This window comes from Volvox carteri, assembly GCF_000143455.1.
Source record: "Volvox carteri f. nagariensis unplaced genomic scaffold VOLCAscaffold_53, whole genome shotgun sequence".
Taxonomy (NCBI): domain Eukaryota; kingdom Viridiplantae; phylum Chlorophyta; class Chlorophyceae; order Chlamydomonadales; family Volvocaceae; genus Volvox; species Volvox carteri.
Window position 1 is genome coordinate 637,446 of NW_003307596.1, and position 24,218 is coordinate 661,663.

At 56.7% G+C, this 24,218-nt stretch overlaps 2 protein-coding genes across 2 annotated transcripts; both read right to left on the minus strand.

Moving 5' to 3' along the window:
* Positions 1–199: 199 nt before the first annotated feature.
* On the minus strand, positions 200–8,352 carry VOLCADRAFT_96590 (uncharacterized protein; the record flags this gene model as incomplete). The annotated part of the gene is made up of 12 exons (XM_002955642.1): positions 200–1,707; positions 2,193–2,365; positions 2,688–2,884; positions 3,549–3,643; positions 5,314–5,456; positions 5,666–5,710; positions 5,820–5,901; positions 6,243–6,318; positions 6,498–6,614; positions 6,913–6,999; positions 7,117–7,189; positions 8,090–8,352. The coding sequence occupies 12 exons, from the start codon at positions 8,350–8,352 to the stop codon at positions 200–202; spliced, it is 2,859 nt and encodes a 952-aa protein (XP_002955688.1).
* A 1,728-nt stretch (positions 8,353–10,080) lies between these two features.
* VOLCADRAFT_96591 (uncharacterized protein) lies at positions 10,081–21,720 on the minus strand (the record flags this gene model as incomplete). Its single annotated transcript, XM_002955643.1, has 14 exons — positions 10,081–10,204; positions 11,388–11,433; positions 12,231–12,273; positions 12,525–12,587; positions 12,988–13,171; positions 14,545–14,642; positions 14,742–14,821; positions 18,238–18,293; positions 18,601–18,683; positions 19,081–19,203; positions 19,551–19,736; positions 20,039–20,110; positions 20,690–20,924; positions 21,674–21,720. The coding sequence occupies 14 exons, from the start codon at positions 21,718–21,720 to the stop codon at positions 10,081–10,083; spliced, it is 1,440 nt and encodes a 479-aa protein (XP_002955689.1).
* Positions 21,721–24,218: the final 2,498 nt, after the last annotated feature.

Here is a 24,218-nt window from a genome sequence, read left to right on the forward strand (position 1 = left end):
CCTAATAGGCCACCGCGCTGCACGGCCGCGCGGCACGTTGGGTCCCGTAACCAATTTCATGTTTAATAAATATATATTCCATTCTAAATAGTTCATTTTTGAGCACCCCAAGGGAAATGCGTCAGTTCCCCGCGCGAAACACAACACAGGGAGGCCAACGAGGTGTCTCCGTTTGCGATGAGAGCTTCGTCAAGTGGACTCAGTCATCATCATCGTCCCAGTCCTCCTCCACCCAATTGTTATCGTCAGGCTTGGCGTTCGGGTCGTGAACGACGTTGGAGCGGTACGGCGCAGCCCCGCCGCTGCCGAGATCCAGCTTCTGGCGCCCGCCGGCAGGCCCGGCAGCACCGGTGCCTTTCGTTGCCGGCGGCGGTGGCGGCGGCGGCACCAGGGAGCCCTCCTGCGAAATCCTGCCGACGCGTGACCGAGCTACGGCGGGCCCTCCCGCCGCCGGCTGTTTGGGTGCCGAAGGTGGCGGCCTGGCAATACCTGTTGCCGGTGCATGCGGCGCCGCGCTGGGTGTCGTCGGTCGAGCCGCCGCCGCCGCTGCTGCTGCTGCTGCCGGCGCGGAGGGCGGCGGGCCTGGAATTCTTCGCTGGGGGGGATGCGGGGCCGCCGCCTTCGTCGGCGCCTCCCGAGGTGACGGCGCCGTCGGTGGCGGCGCCGGCACCGCCCGGCCTTGCGGCCTACGAGGCTGCGGCTCCTCCTCCTCAGAGTCCCAGTTCTCTTCCAAATGGTCCGTCCCTGCGGCGTGTTTAGCCAGGACCGCCTCCTTATCGTCGTCATCGTCGTCGTCCTGTGCCGGTGGCGGCGGCGGCGCCGCCTTGCCCCTGGCAGGCGCGCTGCTGACGGTGGCCGCAGAGGCTGCTGAACCTGCTGAAGGCTGTCTCGCCCTCGCGCCTCCACCTCCTCCGCGATCAGTGCTCGTCCGCACTGATGATGACGATGATGCCGGCGCACCGCCTCGGGGGGCCTTATCATCCATTGACACGCGCCGCGAACCCCCCAAGCCGCCACCCCCCTCTGCCGCGCCGCCGTTGCCGATACTGTCGCGCACGCCAGCGGGGCGCCTGCCGCTCGATGCTGGTGGGGGTGCGGGACCTGAGCCCGAGGTGTGCAGGCCCCCCGGCCGAGCTGTCGCAGAGGCCCCAGCCCCCGGACGCTTCTTGTGCTCCTCCTCGTCGTCATCCGCATCGTCGTCGCTGCTATCCCAGTCATCGTCCTCCCACTCCTCCCGAGGGCCCTCTGTCGGAACCGGGCCGCTAGCGCCGCCGCTACTCGTACGCTGCCGACCCCCACCAGGTGGCGTACTTCCTCGGCTGCCGGGTAGTGGGGCAGGCGGACCCCCCAGGGAGAGCTTCTCTGCGTTTTCGCGCGAGGGAGCCCTTGCTGGCGGGGCCGGCGGCGGCGAAGCCGCCGCCGCCGCTGGCCCGGCGGCAGCTGCCGGCCGGCCTGAACCCCCGAGCTGTAGCTTCTCCCCGCGTGGTGGCGGCGGCGGTGGCACGCCAGCTCCGGAACCTCGGGCAGCAGCGCCAGTGGCGCCCTTAGCACCGCCGGGTTCCTGTTTCGCATTCAGCATGAGACGCTCAGTGGCAGGTGGCGGCGGAGGCGGCGCCGCTGCTGCTGTAATACTGGCGGCAGCCTTGCCGTTGGTGCCATGAAGGCGGGCCGGCTGTTTTTGCTGCTGTTGGGCTTCCTCCTCGTCCTCTGTTCAAGAGCGCACACGAAGGAATCAGGGGACCACCGGCACGACCCACGGGTCAGTCAAAAGGGCATCAGAGGAAAATCGCACGGATGGCAGCCTAGACAGAGATAAGAGATAGCGCTTCAGACCAGAGACTACGATGCCACACCTCGCCGGGCTGCAGCGTCCACCGCGTGTTTGCTGTCTCCCACCCCCTTTCGTAATTCACTTTCCGGCGACGACTTGCCGAAGGCGGTTGTGCACACGTCCCCATGTCCACCACGTGCTTTTTGTGGTACAGTACACCTCCCATGAAGTCCTCCGGCACCTCCTTCCGTCCGCTTCCTTCAACTCCCTTCCGCTCACCGCTCAACCATACTTTCGCCTCATCGTCCCCCTTTCTCCCCCCCTCGGGCCCACCCCGGGGCCCCCAACCGGAAAAAGGTGTACACCTTTTCCGCCTCCTCCTGCTGTTGCTGCTACTGCGCTGCTGGCCCCCTCACCTCACCTTCATCTTGCCAGCGGCTGCGCGGCTTGGCCGCCGCCTGCGGCCGCCGCTGCCGTTCCCGCTCCTCCTCCTCTTCTTCCTCCTCCTCTTCGCGCTGCATGATGTTGTTGTTATTTTGGCGGGAGGGGGTTGCGATCATCATCGTTCCCATACGCGGATTAGCCAGTAGGGACCTGCAGGGGTGGGTGGGGGGCAATGCATACGGTAGTACAACCGCACGGTCACATCATCCCAGGTCACAAGGCACAACACAAGACAAGAAGGGTAAAGGAGAACAAGGGCGACACCGGAAAACCCCGCATGAAAACCGCGGGGGCTATAGATGGCCCACAAAAACACTGAAGCTGGATAGATAATCTCCGGCACCTCAGGCTACCGTCTTCGTGCTCACTCTACAAGCCTCCATCCACCGCCAAAAACACTGCGTCCTCTTGCCCTCGGTTTGTGCCTGGGTGCCTGCAGAACGTCGTCCTGACTCCTGTTACCGGGCCTTACCGGGGGGACGGCGGCCTGTTGTTGTTGTTGTTGGCCGATGGCGGCGGCGGCGCCATGTTGGGCTGCTGGGCGGCGACATCTAGCGGGATCAGCGGCAGGTCCGCTGGCTTCTTGGCGGCTGCCGTAGTGGTCTTAAACGGCGGGTCGTCGTCACTGTCCTCCTCGAGTGCTGTCAGTATCTGTTGTTTGGTGTGCTCCTGGGGGGGAAAGGGGGGGAAACGAGAGGGGTGGGAATGGGTGAGGAGGTGAGGAGGGGGTTAGGAGGCAGGGGGAGAAGAAGAAGAAGAAGAAGAAGGCATAGATGGGCCCCGGGATAGGACTCATGGGGTAAAGGGTGCGGGGAAAGGGGATGGGCCCGGAGAGGCCGTAACTAGGTAGCTGGTACGAAGGGACGGAAGGCACATGGGGCAGCATGGCCTGGTGCGAGGTCCAGGGGTTGTGGAGTGGTGTGGGGGTGGGTGGGTGGGATAAGCGGAGGTCAAGGCCTTGCCTTGAGGGTCTCAAGCTGCTTGGCTTGCGGCGTGTTGTTACCGTCAAGCTTCTTTTGCCGAGCGTCCTTAACGGCCTCATACCATCGATCATGCTCTTTGGCAGATTCCGCCTTGACACGCAGCACGCGTTCCGGGAATTTCATCTGTGCAGGGACGCAAAGGGGTTGGAGTGGGGGGTTGGCCTCACACTTGTACATCCGCCCATGGCCGACAAGTTAGGCCACAAGAGTGCGCAACGCCACGGTTTAGTTCCATAGCTGGGAAGCCGGCATCGCATTTGTGTCATATCGCAAGCAATAAGCACCTCACCGTCCATTACCGTGACCCTGATGCCACGTGTGACGAAGTGTGGTTCCCCTTTTTTTCTCACCTCAAGCTTACACTCTTCCAGCTTTTTAATGTACTTAAGCTCATGTATGGCGAACACCTCGATGTCGCCACCGCCATCCTTCAATTCTCGGGGGTCTTTGGCGTAAGCCAAAGTATCAGCTGTCAATTCAAAGTACCGCCGCTGATACTTGCTCGCCTGGATAAGGCCGTTCGCTTAGTCTACATCTCTTCCTTATCCATGCAAGCTGTGGGGCCAGTCGCCTTACCAAGAAGTTTTTTCTGTCAGCTCTCTTCTTCTTGAGAAGATATCCATCCGCTATGATTGCGGATACCATGATCTAGAGGCAGCGTTTCGCCTTCCCAAAGCCAATCGAAGCGCAAACGACGTAACGGAAATTCTTAATACTAGTATCGTGCTACGAGATTACATATAATTGTACCCAACGTGTGTACCACATTGCTGAATTCTATGGCTTAGGTGTGTTCGTGGGGCCAAAACATCCAAGTTGATGGTAAATGTACGGTTGCCCAACACGACTAAATACATAGAGCTATATGAGCTATCAGAGCTATAAACTAATACTGCTTACCTATTATATTCGTGCACAACTGTGTCGGGCAGGCTTTCCTAGCACACGTATCCCGCCATGGCATATCGATTGCTTCAAGTCGCCGCAAGTTCTACAGCCACGATGTTTGTAATTACCAAAACAATCAATTGCAGAATTTTAAGCTGTGTGTTAGCTAATGAAACACGTTTGCATGGTTTCTAACACCAATCGACCCGTGGGCCCGAAGGATTCCTTAACGCACCGTTAGATATTTGGCCATTTTCTTCAAGTCTAAGATGTAAGCATGTCCAGGAAGGAATTTTACGCTGTGCAATTAAGCTGGTGCTTTTCCCTTTTCTGTTGAGCGCTCCCTAGTGCTCACGGTTCTAGCATGTCGTGGTTTCCAACAGTAAGCCCATCAGCCGCGTCTGCGCAGTGCCAAACATATATCTTTGCGACTTCTCTCCAGTAGAACCTTGCACAATCAACATCCTGGAGAATTGATACTGTGTTGCGGCACGCCTTGTGTCATGTCCTGCCAAGCTTTGCTACTTCATGAAAGCGATTGACCTGCTCATTGACCCAAAATGTAGGGATTTTTAACGATATAGACATACTGTTACATAGGGGCGGTAAGGTGTTCCCGCACCTCCCAAAACTTCCACCCAGCGCTTCCCGAGCCGCCGACCCAACTAATCACTGTAGTGTTACCCGCAACATGGGAAGTACAAAACAAAGCAAAACGCACTTGCCTGTCATTTCCACCTGTCGATATCTTTCCATTGTTTCGCCTCTCTTTCCTCCCGCTGCCGCCGTCTAGGTTGACAACACGCAAAAACCAAAACACACAAGACGCATAACTCTTCCGTACCGGCCTTCGTTCATCCCGGCTGTTACTCCTCCTTCCCCCAGCAAAAGATAGCAGGAACAAAACCCTATATACTACAACTACGAACTACCAGCCAACACTTCAACTGTCGTACATACGTCAAGCAAAGCCGTGCTTGCGCGTGTCGACACCAGTTCTACCCTACACACGCACCCACCAAGTGCCCCTGAAATCTCAAGCACATCCCTCGCCCGGCAGCGAACCCCCCGAACTCCATTGTACCAGCATTGTACGAGCACACGCCGTTTCCGCCAACCAAAAACACTCTTACATGGGATACCTGTTCATTTGCTGTGTGGCTGTCGCGGATGCCGAAGACACTCGGATGCCGAAGCCCGTTTACAGCTTTCCAACCCCCCTCTCACCTCCACGCACCCCCCCATGAACTCCCTGACAGCTCTTTGCCCACCCGCCCAAGGTCCCACCGATCGAGTCCATATCAGAGGTCCGTGTACGACACGGTCGTTGTGTGCCAACGACCAATTCAACAAGGCACATTTCAACAACACTACAACGCATCATTACACCATTAATCAGAATACAAAACGAAGGCCGAAGGAACAATATAGCTTTTCATCCCTATTATCGTATTGTATATGTCGTTTTCACTCCTCCCGCCCATATCCCTGGTGGCGCCAATCCGTCCGTTCTTTGTTCAGGGCTCATCTTGCTCTCTCTCTGTGGGAATGTGTGCCTCTCTCTATCTCTCTCATTTACCTTCTGCAGGAGGACCGGTTCAGGGAGGGTTCGGCAACGAGCGGACTGGGAGGCGGCCCACCAGGTCGAGGTAGGCGGTAGGGGACCCCCCTCTCTCTCTCCTTCTCTCCCTCTAATCTCCCACCCTCTCCCTATTGAACTCCCTCTCGCTCACTTCTTGGTGGGGCAGGTGCTCTCAAAGTACAAAGTGTAGGGCTTGCCGATTTGCTTGCAGCCGCGCTCGAAGAACTTGTTCACTGCGGGGCGCGAGGCGGCGTGAGGGCAGAGGAACCCATCCGGGACGTGGGCACACGAGGCCGAGGCCGAGGCCGGGAGAGGGCGGTGCGGTGCGGTGCGGGACTTAAAGCGGGTGAGAGTGAGCTGGGTCAAGTGATAGTGGGTGAGTGGTATCAAATCGGGTGATTATTCCTGACCACACAACGCAACCAAACTCCAGCCAAAATTGCGACAGCCAGCCAGCCAGTCCTCTCCCCCTCCCCCGCCCTCAAGGCCGGGAGCAACAGCAAGAAGAAACGCGCCGTATTCATTCGCTATGTGTGGATCTTTCCGTACTGCTCTGTGCCACCTAAGTACTTACGGACGCGGTACTGGTTCATGTCGTCGTTTGTGAAGGACAGCACCAGATCCAGGACCGCGGAGGAGCAGGAGCAGTACTGCCGGAAGGCGGGGGAGATGGGAGAGGAAGGGGAGATAGAGATGGTGGAGTGGAAGGGGAGATAGAGATGGTGGAGAGGAAGGGGAGATGCTCTGTTTTGTTGCGTCCCCCTGCTTCGACCGGCCTGGGGTTCGTACAAAAGACAATACGACATCTTGCAATACTACGTTGTCGTACCTTGTTGTTGAATTTGGAGGTAGCTTCGCAGCACTGGGCAGAGGGCGGTGTCGCTGTCTTCAGGAACTCCTCCAACCGCTTGGCGTCAATCTGCAAACAAACGTTTGCGCGGCTAGTCTAAGTTTGTTTTTAGGAAGTGTGAAGTACTGTTGGTGATGTTATACAGATGCTGGCTGCTGCCAACAGGAAAGCTTGTTAAGTGTTAAAATTTTAGTAAGCACCGCTGGTCTGTTGGCGGTTGGTCGTTAAAGCTCTAACCCTAAAAAGGGCTCCCGTGAGCCGCACAAGGCGCTCGTCCCAACCGCTCAGCCGCTGCATAAAGCATTCCGGGGTGAACAAACGACCAGCTCGTATGGTCGCATGGCGCAGTATATGTACGATGTACGGCGTACGACGGTGCTGCTGTACAACCTACCCGTACAGAGTTGGGGTCGCTGCTGGCCTTGGCCGGATCAATGCCCATGGCGGTTAAACCCAGATTGAACTCGTCCGTACATTTGTTCTGCGGATGTCGTTTTATGGAGGGAGGATGAGAGGGACATACATACATACATCAGGCGGGAGGTATAAGCCATGGTGGACGGAGGAACACACAGACATGCACAATTTTATTACGCACCATGCGGGGCCATATGCACAGCACTCGGCCCCCAAGCCCCCCAAGTGCTACTCTTTGCAACGCAACCCTAACCCTGGCCGCATGAAAGCAAAGCTCAGCAAAGCTCAGCAAAGCTCAGCAAAGCTCAGCAAAGCTCAGCTCAGGTCAGTCGGCCGCATCCCACCCAGTGCTACGCGAAGGTGGTCGCTATCACCTATCGCGAATTGGAACGCAACGACGTTTTTGCATCCAGGCTCTCAAGGACCACCTAGCCCTGTGGCGCCCAGTTATTCAACTCAACAATATACAAAATTCAACTCAATGTGTTCAACATTGCTGCGCGAGCACACGCACACGCACACGCACACGCACACGCACACGCGCACGCACACGCGCACGCACACGCACACGCACACGCACACGCACACGCACACGCACACGCACACGCACACGCACACGCACACGCACACGCACACGCACACGCACACGCACACGCACACGCACACGCACACGCACACGCACACGCACACGCACACGCACACGCACACGCACACGCACACGCACACGCACACGCACACGCACACGCACACGCACACGCACACGCACACGCACACGCACACGCACACGCACACGCACACGCACACGCACACGCACACGCACACGCACACGCACACGCACACGCACACGCACACGCACACGCACACGCACACGCACACGCACACGCACACGCACACGCACACGCACACGCACACGCACACGCACACGCACACGCACACGCACACGCACACGCACACGCACACGCACACGCACACGCACACGCACATGCACACGCACACGCACACGCACACGCACACGCACGCACACGCACGCACACGCACGCACACGCACGCACTCTTACCGCACACGCACACGCACACGCACACGCACACGCACACGCACGCACTCTATCGCCCGCCAACGCGGATGCACACCGTCTCTCCACGCATTTCCCCACCTGGGGCATTGACCCCCATCAGCTACCTGCAGGTCGAGCCCGGCGTCCATGCACTCCGGCGGTACGGCAGGGCTGCCGTCGTTGCCGCCGCCTCCGTTACCCATGCGCCGCGGCTGGGCGACGATGCCTGTAGCGAGGACTAGCGCCGCCGCCACCGCCGCCACCAGGCGCCGTCGCATAGAGGCGCGTAACACCCCAGCCAGCCTGACACCTCCGGCGGCGGCGGCGGATGCCGAGGCGGCGCTGCCGTTACTGCTGCCCATCCTAACGGCCTTGTAAGGGGAGTGTGATGGGAATTAAGTTAGTATGTATAGCTGCCCCTTGTCAACGCCGTACTGTTGCTGTTGCTGCTGCTGCTGCTGTTGTTACTGTGCTATTGATAAGGCGATAAGGCGTGCAATGTAGGTAAAGTTAGTTGTGGCACCTAGGCCAAACTGGTAATGAACAGCGAGGGATTGAAACAACAAAACGCACTCAGCACATATACAGCAGCAATGTGATACTTGTATTACTTTGATGTAGGAGAACGAATAACCACGGATTGCAGGTATGTGTGTGGGGTGTTGGAATGGAGAATATAAGGTGGCACGGATGTTGAGGAACAGCAGCCCTGTAACGCTCACTTTGGAACCGAAGGCCTCAGCGCGATGCGGTACAGTGCGATGTACGGCAGTTCGGGATTTACGTGAGGAAGCTGTGCGATACTGCTGCTGGTGACGGGCTGTCACTGAGCTGAGCGCGCCTAGGAGATCGAAAACGTCTGGTCGGCGTGAGGGAAAATCGTCTGATTGGCTGTACGAAGCGCCTGGGAAAAGATGAGGCGGAAGATGCAATTACGGAGGCGATGCGAATGGTTTGATGCTCGGGCAGCCCGCTTTATAGGTTTTATTGTTAGGCAGGACTTTTTCAAGGATTTCGAAATTAATAACGTTATGCGGTATCCATCTTTTTGTTATGTCTATCTATCGCATTTTAAAAATTGAAGCTGTCTATTTTTTTCTGTCAGCTTGTCAAGGGAGACAGAAATCAAGCGGGCGGGCGGAAATACGCGGCTGAGCGGCGCAGATTTTTTTTCTGATTTTCTGATTTTCGACGGCCGGAGAGGGACGGTCACTCTTCACTTGACAAATGGAGACAGACCTCAATCAACCATATCAATAAATTGATTAGTTGGTTCCAAACCTATCTAATCTCTCTCTACATATAATCTTGTCCTCTGCGATTAAATTAAAACCGCCCTGGCAGCGATGCCACCAAGCAGCGAACCTGACCAAACCCAATCCGAACGGCCTGCAATGTATGACGCCGTTAAAGCCTCCACAGCTGGCTAACCAGGACAGCTTCCTGGCCCCGCCCCGCTGATCGGCTTGGCGGCCCTACATACTCCGACTCCCATGCCCCGAAAAAGACATATTTAAGTTGGACCAGCGGCCGGCCGTGACACGTACTCTTAGGCTCTAAAACCCCGGGCGGTCCAGGCTGTGTGTGTATGACGGGATGCCGGCGTTTAGCTTACCGAGGGTAACGGATGACACATGCCCCCGCACGCGGGCCCACATCGTGGAGGCCCCGACCCCCCAGCTGAATCCCCTCGCGTGTCTCGCTAAACCTCCACCACGCATGAGCTTCAATTGAGATGCTGCAGAAACTCCCAACTTCAATGTACGGCACATGCGTCTCACATTTATACGACTCCGGGGGCGGAAAGACCAAGAAGGGCAGAGCTTGTCGGACATACAGACGAACTAAACCGTTGCCACAGCAGCAGCAATAGCAGCAACAGTAGAAAAAACCGTAGCGTTGCTGGCTTCCATTAGTAATTTTAACCATTTCCCACGAGCTGCCACCGCATTAGTAGCTTCTAATATATAATATAGCTATGTTCTGGCGCCTTGAACTACCTTCTGTTTCTTGTTTGGGTTGCCACCCTGCTTGCAACTTTGCCATTAGTTGCCATTCCTGGCCATTCGTTGGATACAGTCAGCCAGTAATTACTTGAAAGTACTTGCGTAATCTGGCGGGTTGCTGCTGCAAGGTGATGACAAAGCAACGATCGCGTCTAGAAGCGAGTACGGACGGAAGCCGGGAGGTTTCGCCGCCGGTCGGGAAACGCGACTGCGGCAACAGCAGGGGTAGCAGTAGCAGCTGGCAAGTCATGCAAAGCTCGCTGTAACTTCTGTTTTTTTTTTGGCAAGACTGCACTGCTTTTTACTCCGATTAAACGATTAAACCGCCAACCAATTGACGAGGTCAACTAACCAACTCACGCGGTCAACGAAAGCGAAAACGACACCCCGCCAAGCGTCAAGTTCTTCCCTTCGCCACGATTTCAGCCTAGTTTTTCAACCATCACAGCTAGTGCGTTCCACCTCGTCGCGGTGAAGGTGTTTCCCGCTGCGCCTCTCCATATCTCTCTGAAAACGCCAACGTACAGACATGTACGAACATTCGCGTCACACGCCCGTGACACTCCCTAGAAATACACACACACGTATTATACACCCGCACCAAGCACGCGCCGGCCGATCCACCACTACCGCTGCGGGCTACAAGCGCAAGACACACATACATACACACACACTCACATACGCGGACGAGGCGCCGCGCATAACGCGGAAAGTCTGAGTGCTCTCTCCCGTTGAAATGTCTCCCATGTAAAAAGAGCAAGTTAATACCAACATCAACACAAGCGCCAATCCTACACAACGATACGCAAAGCAAGACGCGCTGACCAACATAAGTAGCTTTACAACAATTATCACTGTTATTAGAATATGGGAATCAGCAGCAGTTCAGCCAACCGTTATTAAGCCAACCGCTTAACGCGTGTCGCAAGCGTGCGCCGCTGCTGCTGCGCCTCCTTTGCCGTACACAAGTCGTACACATACCAGGCCACTCCGCAAATAAACGCACAGTCCTTGTTTGTCCAATTATCCGCCTTTGGGCTTTGGGCAGGTCTTTCGGTAGTAGAGGGTGAAGGGCTTGCCCACCAGCTTGCAGCGCGCAGCAAGGTACTTCACGACTACGTGCACACAAGTACGTGTGCAGGAAAGGCGGGAAGAAGAAGAAGAAGAAGAAGAAGAGTTAAGAAGATATGGGAGTTTAGGAATTCGGCGAGGGAGGACCTCGGTGCACATTCGTTGGGCGAGCAAACACACACCCAACCAAATGGATGCAGGAAGGCACCAGCGCCGTTAGCCGCTGGTTCTCAGCAGCTTCTCATGCAGCCTCTGTTGAGCTGCTGGGTGTGCTGAGGTGCTGAAGGTCATTGAAGGGCCCGTAGTTAATACACCCCCACCTTCTGTGTATTGGTTGATGTCGTTGTTGGCGAAGGCCTTCACCAGCTCCAGCACCGGGGGGGAGCACGAGCAGTACTGCGCGTGCAATACAACACGGTTTCATGCAAACAACATCCAGATGACGCGATTGCGAACATCCAGACGAGCGGTGCAGACGCGTGCGTGCGTGATCGTGTAATGATGATACGTGCGCAGGGAAACGAAACGTGGGGTGTCCATCCATCCAGTCGTACATCCAGTCGTACATTGCGGCGTTCATCAACGTCTATCGGATATAGAGCTTTGCTTGCAGTTAAAATGACGAAAGCCAACCGCCAACTACCAACTGCAATTCCTCCAAACGTCAGTGCCAACTGTCAACTGCCAACTGCACAGTGCAGCGCCAGGTGGGTGAGTTGGTTGTGTCAGGACCGCCGCCCACTACCAGAGTATCACAATACTACAGTAGGGCCCCCAATAGCAGTAGCAGTAGCAGTAGCAGTAGCAGTAGCAGTAGCAGTAGCACGCACCGCATTGTTGAACGCCTGTGCGGCCGCGCAACAATTGACCGAGGGGTTGGGGGCCTTGGCCAGGTAGGACCTCATCTTGGGAAGATCCACCTGGCGGCCGCATCGCGTGTGCGGTGTTGGACTTGTTGCGCAGTGGCAGTGGCAGTGGCAGTGGCAGTGGCAGTGGCAGTGGCAGTGGCAGTGGCAGTGGCAGTGGCAGTGGCAGTGGCAGTGGCAGTGGCAGTGGCAGTGGCAGTGGCAGTGGCAGTGGCAGTGGCAGTGGCAGTGGCAGTGGCAGTGGTGCGCGAACAATCCCAACCTTAATGGCCGTGACGTCGGATGTGGGGCTGAGACCGAAGGCCTTGGACGCCAGCTCCAGCTCATCGTCACACGCGGACTACCCGGGGGACGGGGGAGGGGGGAGGGGCATCAGGTTTGTACGTCGCAGCTGGAGCTGGAGAAGATGGACGCATACAGCCAGTGGGCATGACAGGGGGAGGACAGGGGAAAGTAGTGGTACGATGGCAGAATGCGGGACAAACGGACAGATGGACAGACAGTCAGACAGACGGTCAGACAGACGGAACGTCAGACACACATACAGACATACAGACATACGGGCACAGACAGACAGACAGACTGACAGACCTGCAGCGCAAGACCCGTGCTGATGCACTCCGAGGGCACTGGTGTAGACGAGTTCGAAGAAGTCTGGCGAAGGCCCCGGAGGCCCGGAGGGACAGGGAGGGCACCGGGGTCGCGACCTGCGCCAGGAGGCTGCTGCTGCTGCTGCTGCTGGGCTGCTGTTGCTGCTACTGCCCCCACCGCTGGTTCTGCTGTTGCTGTCAAAGCGAGGGCTAACAGCGCCAGGGCTGCTACTGCCGCCGCGGCCATGTTACCCCACCGCATTTGCGACGAGGCGGTTCCCCCCCTGGAGGAGCACACTTACTTCGGGCACGTAAGCTTATGCCGTAAGCAAACTGCTAAATGTGCGCTGGGTGGGAGGAAGGATATTCGAATCGGCCGGCCGGTTGGTCGTACAACGAGCAATGCGACCTTGAAGGTGGCGGCGATGAAGGTGACGCCGAGCAGCGGATTTCCCCCTCAGCACCGGCACCGGCACCAGCCTGCGGGAAACAGAAGTTTTCGCAAGACGGCTGATATTGGAAGCGGTAGTTGTGGTGGCAGTGATGGCTGGCGTTAGTGGCGGTGGTGGCGGTGGTGGCGGTGGTGGTGCGGCTAGTGCTGGTGGCGGTGGTGGCGGCTCCGCCAGGATTCGCAAATGTATGGGGGTTCTGTATGACGACATACATAGCGGGGCAAAGGGAGGGCAGGCTGAATTGAACGAAAAAACTACTCAGCAGCCGCCGCCGCAGCGGCAGCAGCAGCTGCTGTAGCGATGAATGACTTTCTGTTTAAGAGCAACAGTCAGGCGTAGCTCGGCAATGGTCAACGGCTGCAGTCAAAGGATGGACAAATAATTATGATAAAAGATTATGAAGAGGAATATAGGAGGGAGACTGGATGCAAAAGTCAAGACGGCGGCTAGCGCTTTGCAAATTTTCTTCCCGATTGGAAGATAATAAATACATCGGACACCTTTTTGCGCAATGTGGACGGCGTGTTTTGTTTACGCCGACAGCAGCCAACCACGCAGGCCGACCCTTACCCGTATGATAACGTCGCGAAGCTCTCTCTCTCTTCCTCTTTTATGATTGACTCAAATACAAACGCTCACACATATACAAACAAGCACACTACATAATGAACCTTTAATTTTCCCCTGGTCCTCTTGTAATTCGGCTCGACTCTGGAGAATTGCATTCCCTTTCCCTTCTCTCGTACTTGGGTTCGTCACATCACATATGCAATTTGTTGCGAAAGCAGTCCTTGGACACCACATGCACCGTCCATGCTGTGCGGCCATTGATCGATATGAAACGGAAACGGAAAGTTTTCTTGCGTCAGGTCGTCAGGTCGCCGCCACAAAAGAACCTTAGGTGCATGGCGATGAGAAATTCGCTTTAGGATTTGGTTGACCGATCATGATACATCATGGATATGGGGGTGTGGTTTTTTATATTATGCCAATTGTTTTATCGTACTACATTTTTCGGCTCGCTGCAAGCACTGAAGGCGCGCACCATGGCTGCTTATTTGCCTTTATCGTTGTCTTTCACCATTTTGCCAGTCAGAGGGTCCGGGAGGTACCCGCCGCGCTGCGTCCATTGGACTGGTAAAGGAGCGGTCCTACATCTTCGTCTGCTGTGGATGGCCGTCTGCGGTAGCCACCTTGCTCCAGCAGGCGCTCGGTAAGTCCTATTGGGCAACAGGGACCTCCGGAGCGAGCTATGACGACCCAGTGGCCTCGCATCAGCTGGTCCGTCTTCGCGCGGGAAATGAAAATCGCCATGTGGGATGCCGAAATTGATTAACCCAAAAAGAAAAAACCTCATGCACACATATCTCTGCGGCATCGTCGAACCGGAAGAAACCGGCGAACATGAGATAGCTACCGCTGCCACCATCATTAAATAGTCTAAACGCGCCTCGGGGCCGTCCACTAAGCGGGCCAGCGCCACGATTTCTTTCCGGCTCCAAGTCATCACGCTGCAGCGGTTTATCACCATGGAGCCGCTTTTCCGCTAAAGTGCGGACAATGCCGCACGCTGAGTGGCCTGTGGGGGTCGCTTTTCCCGCCATGCGGAAATAGGTGCTGATGGCCGCACTTGTGAGGCGGACGCGGCCAGGCCCAACACCGTCGGCCTGGGACGTGTTGAGCAGGGGGACAATAGATAGAGGGCTACCAGCTCTCCCGGGGTGGAATAGATGTTTTACCCGGAAGGTTGTGTGTGTGCCTCCCACCTGCTGCGGAACTGGCGCCGGAACATGGCGGCGTGTACTCCTTAGTGGTCCCCCCTGGCCGCCAGTGATTCGGGTGCCTCCTGTGCCAGTTGCGTGACGAGGGCTTGGAGGTCAGCGGTGGCGGCTTCGACCCCCAGGGGGCCCAACAAGGCCCCTGCGCGTGCAGCTAGATCTGCGGGAGGCGGGCGACCGGGTTAGCGGGGACGCGGACGCGTGTTTTGCTGGGGCCAGGGAAATCTATGTATGAGAGACGCCAGGGCGGCCCAGTATGCCGCCGCGCCTTTGGGGGTCGTGTTGCCGTCGCAGGAGCTCGGCAGGAGCAGGTCCACAGCCCGACCTAACAGCTCGACTCCGTGAACAAAGGATTCAAACCAGGCGCCGTTTGTGTGGTGATCCTGGCCCACCAGTCCCTGGTCGGCCAGTACAGTGCGATCAGGCACATGTGGGCCTTGCAAGCCTCGGCATGCTGGAGCACCGTGAGCATCATGCTGAAAGGCGGGTTAGCCCAGTAGACATTTCGCCCCCATGTGGTGCGGAAAGCATCTACCCTTGCGGTATCCGGCGTGAAGAACCTTGACTAGTACACGGGAAGCTGTCGGTTGATATGCGATGCGAACAAGTCTATGTCGAAAGGCCCAAATTTGGAGTTTAGCAAACGAAAAACGGCGGGTTGGAGCATCCAGTCATCGGTGTCCCTCAGTTTCGACAGGAATTCGGCAAGCCTGTTTTCTTCTCGGGGCCGCCACTCGGGGCCGGCAAACGGATGTCCTGCTCGAAAACAGAATTCATGCAGCTCGCACGCCACCGCGTAGAAGTTCTTGTCAGCTTTCACTGAACCTTTGTTAACGATGTTTGCGGTGTTGAGGTTACCTGTCAGCACCTTGACTGCCCGACCGGATAAACCTGCGGGGCTATTGAAGGATGACTGGATTGCTAGGAGAATCGCGCGGAGCTCCTCTGCAGTGTGGATCCCATCTCACTATCTTTGGGCCGCCAGCCCCCTCGGGCCACGACGGGCTCGTCGTCCAGGACCCTCCAGGCGCCCCAGCCGCCTAGGGAAGCTGCAGACTTGCCGGCCACGTCGCAAAAGATCAGAGAGTGCAGACCTGGGTGGGAACCCATAGATGACGGCGGCCGTTGAATTTATCGAAGGACTTTTGCCAGAATTCTAGCTCCCCTCACGTGCAGCTGGGGACAGAGGGAGCTGGGACCCCCACGTTATTCGTGACTCGATGAGCTTGCCCAGCGCACGGGTTCGCAGCCGTGGCCAAGGTCCAACGGCCCAAGACATCGAGAGAATCTGCCGTTTGATCATCAATCGCTTCTATGATAGAAGCGAGGGCCTTCGCAGGTACCTTATGGCCACTGAGGGTCAGGCAAATTGCGGTAAGAAGTTTGTCCCTCTTATCCTCAGGAACGATAAAAACCCCTTCAGCAGTGTCGATGAGCATTCTCAAGTAACGGATTGTTTGCTGAACTGCGCCCAGCATGGAGTTTTTCCTGATTGATTATGAAATCGAGGGCTCCGAGCCGCGCCACCACCACAGCCCTCCGTGCTACCAGCCGGTCTGCAGCCTGGTCGGCGTGGGCTTGGTCGTCGATGTAGCCAGTGCAGCGCCATCCGCGTTCACACCAGGGACGCATGACCTCATGCTTGAGCTTGGTAGAAGCCCAGCACGCGGACGCTAGGCCGAAAGGTAGCTGGGTGAAAACGTAAAACACGCCTCACCAACAAAATCCCAGGTATTCCCAAAAGGATGGGTCGATGTCTAGATGCTGAGGGTTACTCTGGGGGTTTTCCTTGGTAACCACCTCACAAAATATTTTTTCCCCAGCGAGTATGCTGAACAGGAGCTCACTAGAACCATGCATCCGAAGATCGAACTTCGACTCTATGTACAGCAACGTGTTCCCGAGCCGAGCACAGTGAAGCATCACTGCGTCCAAGCATCCAAGCGTCAAAAAATTTCTTTAAGTGGCGACCACCTGGTTACTGGCAGGTGACTCAAAACATTTCCTGGTGACCACCACCTTCTGGAAGGGAATTATTTTCTCAGCAACCATTTGGTCACTAGTAACCACTTTTCAAAACACTGGTCACCGCGATCATCCCAAATTTCCAGGCAGCCGGCAAGCCACCACCAGCAGCCAACCCCAAACCATCACGACGCCGTCGCGCATTGCCCCCGGCGGTCCCTTATTTCTAAATTATACATCGGCACAGACATCGATCGGCAAACGCTTCGGGGATATTCCTGCAGTGCCGAGGCTCCCGAAACAAAAGCTCGGTTGCGTCCCCGAACGCAGTACTTTGCGGAATGAGGACCACCCGAACTGTCAATTTGCTCACACAGGGCCCCAAACGGCCGCGAACGGAAAGCCTGCAGCGCAGAATCTGACCCCTGATCTGAAACCTTACGATATATCCTTTAATAAAAAGAGGACTATGCGTTTTTTGGCAACCTGCAGAAATAGGTCCTCTTTAATATAAGTTTAATTCCTTCAAGAAACCGCAAATAGACGCTGGCGCCGATGTCTGCACCGGCGCTCCTAATAACCATGAGAACATGTTAGGAACTAACGACCTAACGACCTAACAAACTACCCGTCACCTTCCCCAGCCCGACCACCTCACTTCCAAGTCTCAAGTATTGCGCCCCCGCAACACCATCTCCCTCCACCACCACAGCGCAACTTTCCCTTCCCGCCCCCTTCCTCCCTCCATGCCGCCCGCCTCGCCGTCAACCCCAACCCCCATCCCCGTCGCCCCCCTCAGCTACACCGCAACGCAGCCAACGCCGCCGCCGCGGCCATCGCTGCATCGTCCTCCTCAGTATCCTCACGTTCCGCCTTCCCTTGCGACCGCATACCGTAGTCATCATTGCCATCGCCGCAGTTACCGTAACCGTAACCGCCATCATCATCATCATCATCATCAGCAGCAGCAGCAGCAGCAGCAGCGTGCTGCTGCTGCTCCGCCCCCACCGTGGACGTGCCCGCCTGGTGCTGCTGCTGTCCCCCTTGTTGCGTTCCCTGCTGCTGCTGCTGCTGGGTGAAGCCGGAGGTTTGTGGTTTCCGCTTCCTCGCGGGTATGGCCGCATCCAGTGCCCGCACCCAGTCACCTGAGCACACATACATACATACATACATACATACATACATACATACATACATACATACATGCATACATACATACATACATACATACATACATACACGGGCATATACATCCCTCCGGTGATATGAGGAGACAGATATACATACATACATACATACACGGGCATATACATCCCTCCGGTGATATGATGAGACAGATATACAGACAGACAGACAGACAGACAGACACATGCCCCTGTTGGTTAATTTTTAAGGTTCCTTCCTCGGCCCCACAAGCCCCCCACTCCCCTCCCTTTAGGGGACTCAGCAGCAGCGGATGTAGCAACAGCAGCATTCCACATTTCCCACCAATCCCCTTTTCCCCTTCATCCGCCCTTACGTGTGTCTTGGTAAATGAGCAGCGCCCGAACCACATCATCGATATTTAAGACTGGACTGCGCGTGTGTGTGTGTGTGTGTTGGGGGGTTGGAGGGGAAATAGGTTAAGGGTGGTGTATGTTGAAGGTCGATATGTATATCTGTGTGAGGTATGGCAGAGGTTGGGGGTTGAAGGTGGGAAGGCTTGGGCAGGTGTACGGGACCGGGGGAAGCGGGGGAATTCATCCAGGCTCCTCACTGACTTCCACATCACCACGATGACCTGCGATGCCCCCCCTAGGGCCCTTCTCTCCGTCTAACCCCCCGCTAACGGCCCGCTAACCCCTACCCCTCGATCACGGGGGGGGGGAAACGGTAGACTCACCACTTCCGGGTTCCCTTGCCCAGCCCCAGCTGTACGGCATGCTCTGATATGGGCAGTCGTACAGCCGTCACCCGCTGGGCCTCCTGGGGGCGATGAGAGGTGTGCGGTGTGAGGGCAGCAAGCGGGTTTTGTGTTGGGTGTGGTGGATTGCAAAGTGGTACATCGCCCTTGATGACGTGGATGGGGTGATGGGGTGATGTGCGGGGTGCAATGTGTTTTGGGTCTAGTTTGGGGATCACGTCATGACAATCGATGCAAAGAACAAACAAAGAGTCAACTGCGGACATTTGAAGTACCATGGGGGGTGCATGGTGGTGTATTCCTTGTGTACGGCCTTGTGTACGGCCTTACATAAGAGTTGAGGGGGCTCGGGGGGGTTGAAGAGGGACAGGAATGGCCCTACTTTGCCCCCTTCCCCGCTCCCTCCCCATCCCCCTTCCCCGCTCCCTCCTCAGCTCCCCCTCCCTCCCTCATTCCCACCGCGTATTTAAGCGTGAGCCCTTTGCGATGTGTTCGATCCACAATCCCCCCGATGACGTACACTCGGTGTTCCGGATCCAGATCCAACAGGGGCTCGGAGGCGTCAGGACTTAAAACCACTACCTAGAAAAAGCAGGGAGGGGGGTGGGGGTGGGGGCCGCGTCGGAAGCGGTGGAAGCGGCCCCGGGGCCGGGGGGGGGCGACCCAGCGTGTTTACGGAAAGAGGGCGGGTTGGTGACGGAGGGGGCCATCTGGACAATACCCGGGCAGCTGGGGGGGGAGAGATGGACAGAAACAGAAAAAGGTCGACTGCCGATACGTCCAATCGCGCCAAGCAGGCGTCCGAAGCGGGGACGGGGGGATATCGAGAGAGGGGGTTGTGGAGAGCAGCACTGCCATACCTATAGTAGCTCTCTTCCCCTACCTTCCCCCCTCCCTCCCTCCCCCTCTCCCTCCCCCTCCTTCCTCACCGCCTCCGCCCCAAACGCCTCCACGGGCCCCTCCGCCCTCTTGACCACCCTCCACCCCGCCGCCCCGCTAGGCGCCGCCACAGCCGCCAGGGGCTCACCCCAGCTGGTGAGGGTGAGGCAGGCGGGGCGGGGGTGCCGCTTGTTGAGGGAGGAGGCGTTCTCGATCTGCTTGCACAGACTGCGGAGCTGTACATGTGTGCGTGTGTGTATGTGTGTATGTTGTACACGTGTGTGGTGTGTTTGGGTGTGCGTATGTGCGTCCGAGGCCGTGCCCAGGTATAAGGTTGCAGAGGGCAGGGAGGGGAGGGCGGGGAGGGAGGAGGGGGAAAATTACACACAAAGCCGAGTGAAAGGAAAGCAACAGCCGGAATTCAAAGCGCGGAAGCGGCGGGGGGAGGGGAGGGTAAGACGAACCACTGGCGAATGGAGCAGATACCAAAGACGGGTAGTCCAGGAGAAGATAAATGTTGACAAGATAATTTACTGACCACTGATGTCATCTGCGTAATCTTGGCGGCGATGTGGCCATAGCTGTGGTTGCGAGACCGATCACTGATTAGCTGGCAAGTCCAAAGTCCAAAGAAGGCAGAAGGCGAGAAACGCCGAAAAACTACCAAGTCGCCTATAGATGAAAGGAAAATCGTGTGCAAGCAGAAAGAAAGAGAACAGAAGCCGTGGAGGTGATGGATGATGGATGAAGGAGGGGGGAAAGACCCGCGGGGTGAGGAGGGGTACTGCAGTGCCAACAGGCGCGACAACAGGCAAAACGGTGTGTGTGTGCACATGCACGTATGTGGAATTGTGACGTAAGGGTCACATATAGCTTCACAGCGGGCCAACGACCTGGCAGCCCCTACTCCGTCTTAAACAGTATCATCATCATCATAAGGTTTTCCACTTCCCCTTCTCTCCCCCGTTTTCAGCCTCTTCCCTTCCCTTCCCTTCCCTTCCCTTCCCTTCCCTTCCCTTCCCTTCCCTTCCCTTCCCTTCCCTTCCCTTCCCTTCCCTTCCCTTCCCTTCCCTTCCCTTCCCTTCCCTTCCCTTCCCTTCCCTTCCCTCTTGCATCAACACATGATTCCCCCTCCCTACCACTCCTAGCCCTCCCTCCCCCTCCCTCTCCCCATTCTCGCCAAGCGCACCTCCTTAGGCGGCGCATCCGGCGAGAAGGAGCAGTCAATGATCAACCGCAACGTGGGGGCGCCGTCCCCAGGGCGCCGGCATTCGCCCGGGCCGTCGCTTGCCAACGCCGCCGCCACCCGCTCAGCTTGGGCCGCCGCCGCCGCCTTCCGCTGCTGCTGCTCCGCCTGCTGTACGGCACGTAGCTCTGAGAGCTGCTGCGGGTCGAGGGAGGACTCTAGGGCCTCCTGGGCGACCCTGGGAAGGGGCGTACGGCAGATACGGGGGGAGGAAATCTGTATGTATGTGCGTATGTGATATGTGCATATGTGGTTGTTAGGGGAGGAGGGGAACTGAGGACGGTGTCTGAGGACATGGGTGCCCCTAGTGGTGTGGGTTTTACTGTTGGTGGTCGCTCGTCTGAGTGGGGGGTTGCAAAAGCAGTTCCTGCATTGCAGAGGATATACCTTCAAACAACAAGAGCATAATACAGAAAGTGCAAATGAAAGTGCACAAATTGGTCTTGACGCACTAAGACGCGTTATGCGGGCCGGTAGGTAGACCCGGGTGAGGTGCACCAGCCGCCCGCGACTTGAGCTGTTCCACTGCGAAGGGGGTCGGGGGGGGAGCCCGTTGGCGCTCGAAAGCATCGCTGGATTTGACAAGCCGTGGGGGGGACAGGAGGTGTCGGAGAAACGACATGTACACAGACGCACACACAGGAGTGGTTAGTTGGGCCGCCGTCGTCCAACGGCAGATTCCGTTGGATGCCGGTGATGGGTGCGGAACCTGAGCGATCATCCACTGAGAAGTCGACGAAGGTGATGACTAGATGAGGGTGTGCCCCGAAATACCCGCTGGGAAGGCAGGGTTTCGCAGGGAAGCGGCCGCAGGGGTGAGAAGATATGAGCCCCCTGTCCCACAAATCATACAGATGCTCAGACTTGCAGACGCAGGATGATGTCGGACCAAATTGTACAGACCAGAGCTGCCAGAGACCAGCGCACCGCCTCCTGTTCGCTGAATTGTCGCGGCTGCCCCACCACAGTACCATATTTTCATCAAGCAGATTGTGTGAGAGGTTTTGGAACCGTGTCCGTTTACAGCGTGGGTCTTTGTGGCACACCACAACGGTAAGCAACCGGGATATCCACTTTTGGCGAAACATATTATGAGCATATTGGATGGGTCTGGCGGCTGAGCAAAAGCGGGCAGGAAGGAGGTGGTTTAACCCGCATATCACAATGTTTTTATCCCGCGCTCGGCGAATCGCAAGCTTTTTTGCAGGTTAGGATTTGCTGTTGGGCGTTGGCTGCGAACAGAGCGCGCAAGGGATGGCGATATGTACCTAGGGAGGAGCGGAGGGTATATGCCCCTGCTGCGGTACTGGAAGAGCCATATTGAAGATGAGAAGCACGTCTTCCTGGACTGTCCGGTGTACGGCAAAATCAAATAATATGACATGGATTTCCCACGCTTTTAGCATATGGAGGACACTATGAATCGGGAACCTGAACGCCTGGTGAAGATGCTGGAACGTATGTGGTCCCATCGCAACCCTACATCGTTCCCTTTGGTCGTTAAGTCTCCTTTATCACTTGGTTTGCTTGAAGTGCGAGGTAGGATGGTGCTTATAGGCGATCTGGCAGCCCTTGAGCCCTCGGCTCGTATTAGGGTGGTTTGCAGGTACGGGGAACGCACCCCCACGACCATGGAACACACGCACGCACACACATACACACACACGCACACACATGCACACACACAGACACACACACACGCACACACATGCACACACACAGACACACACACACGCACACACCCCATAACCTGAAGCTCTCATGTCGGTGTAGCGGAAGGAGGAGAAGGGTCAGATACGAGGGGAGGCAGAGCGAGAAGATGAAGGTAGATGAAACGGGGTTCACGATGTGGTGGCGGTACGGGCGAATGACACAGCAAACGTCGCACGGTCGACGTACTGCATCCGTCAGGTATCGATCGCGAGTCCCAAAGGTAGCTGCTGCCGCACTGTGGCGAAAAGAGAGAGAAAAATGACCTGCATCTTCTGCTATGGACGTTGTAGCTGATAATTTCTCTACTATGCCGCTTCCATTTCTGCTGCTGCCGCACCTGCACCTGCTGGAGGCGACGATTACGTAATGTTGTACGAAAGTTGCTAATGATGATCGCGATAGGCAGGTACCGTCGCATGATGATACCAGCGATAACAGCGGCGGCAATGCGCAGAGGAATGCATGGCGCCAATTGATGGGGGGGGAAGCTGCGAGAAGCAGCTGCAGTCGGCGACCGCACCTCTACCTTCGCCGGGGTTCGGATCTTGGCGCCCGTACCTAGCGGCCTCGACTCGCGCCTTGTGCGCAGCTTTAGCTTTCTCGCGCCGCCGCAAGTTGTTATACCGACGCCGCGCCTCCCAGGCCTCCTCGTTACCTTGCTTCGCACGCGGCTAGGGAGTAGAGTGAGAGCAGGAGCTCGGGTAAGTTGGGCCACATGGCAGTGGGGAATGGTGCAGCTCCTCATCGACGTGCATGAATAAATGCGGCTTAGCATTCCTAGGTATTTATTGACTAATCGACGCTGTGTTGCTGCTCACGAACCTAGGGATCTGATGTCACGACTCACGCGTACCCCCGGGTCCAATTTGCACGGGCAGGACGGGACAAAACACTACCTGACAAAAAGATGCCCCATCCAGTCCAGAGCTGTTTCTCGTCAAATGCAGGTTCTCAGCGTGAACCGCATGTGGCGCTTCGGAGAGCGCAGAGCCGCCATCGGAAGCCTTTTGACCGAGAATGTCTACAGAGTCGGAAATTTCTAGCATTATTCAGTAAAGCTAGTTTTAAGTATGGACTGGAATCTGATCAATCCTATTTGTTTGATGATACTGTTGGACCACAGCAGGTGCAGTGCGCATAATCATAATGGCACAGCGGAGTATTTTTGCGTCTATGGCAGCGAGATAGTGCAACTTAGGTAATCATAAAGCACAGTGGACAACGACACGTGTGTGACCAAGGTCACAGAGGCAATCGATTACGGCAGACTTCGACAAACAAGGGTGCAAAGGCAGATCCCCGACTTCAACTCCACTCCTCAAGCACCACTCCCAGCTGCCCCACCGCCACCTCCCCAACCATTCCAGAGCCCAACACCATCACCATGAACAACAACAGCCAGAGTCCTCCAAGGACAAAGCAAATCGCTGGTTTTGCCTGTAAAACTCGTTCTATGTCCGAAAAAGCACGTGTTGGTGCTGCTGGCAGCCCCCTATCCTCTCTCCTTCGCCTCTCCAAGGTCTTCCTTCCCCTCCTGCTCCTCCTGCCGCACCCACTCCCCGCCAAGCGACCCCCCCTTTCTGATTCGGACCTTGTGCTAATTCGGGGTTGCTGCACAGCCCGCTTAGAACTCGCTCATGCTACAGGCCGCGCCGCGCGAACACCGCCCACACCGACCAAACCCTCCTCCCCCTCCTCCTCCTCCTCCTCCTCCAGCTCTTCCCCCTCCTCCTCATCTTCCGCTCCTGGGGATCCTCAG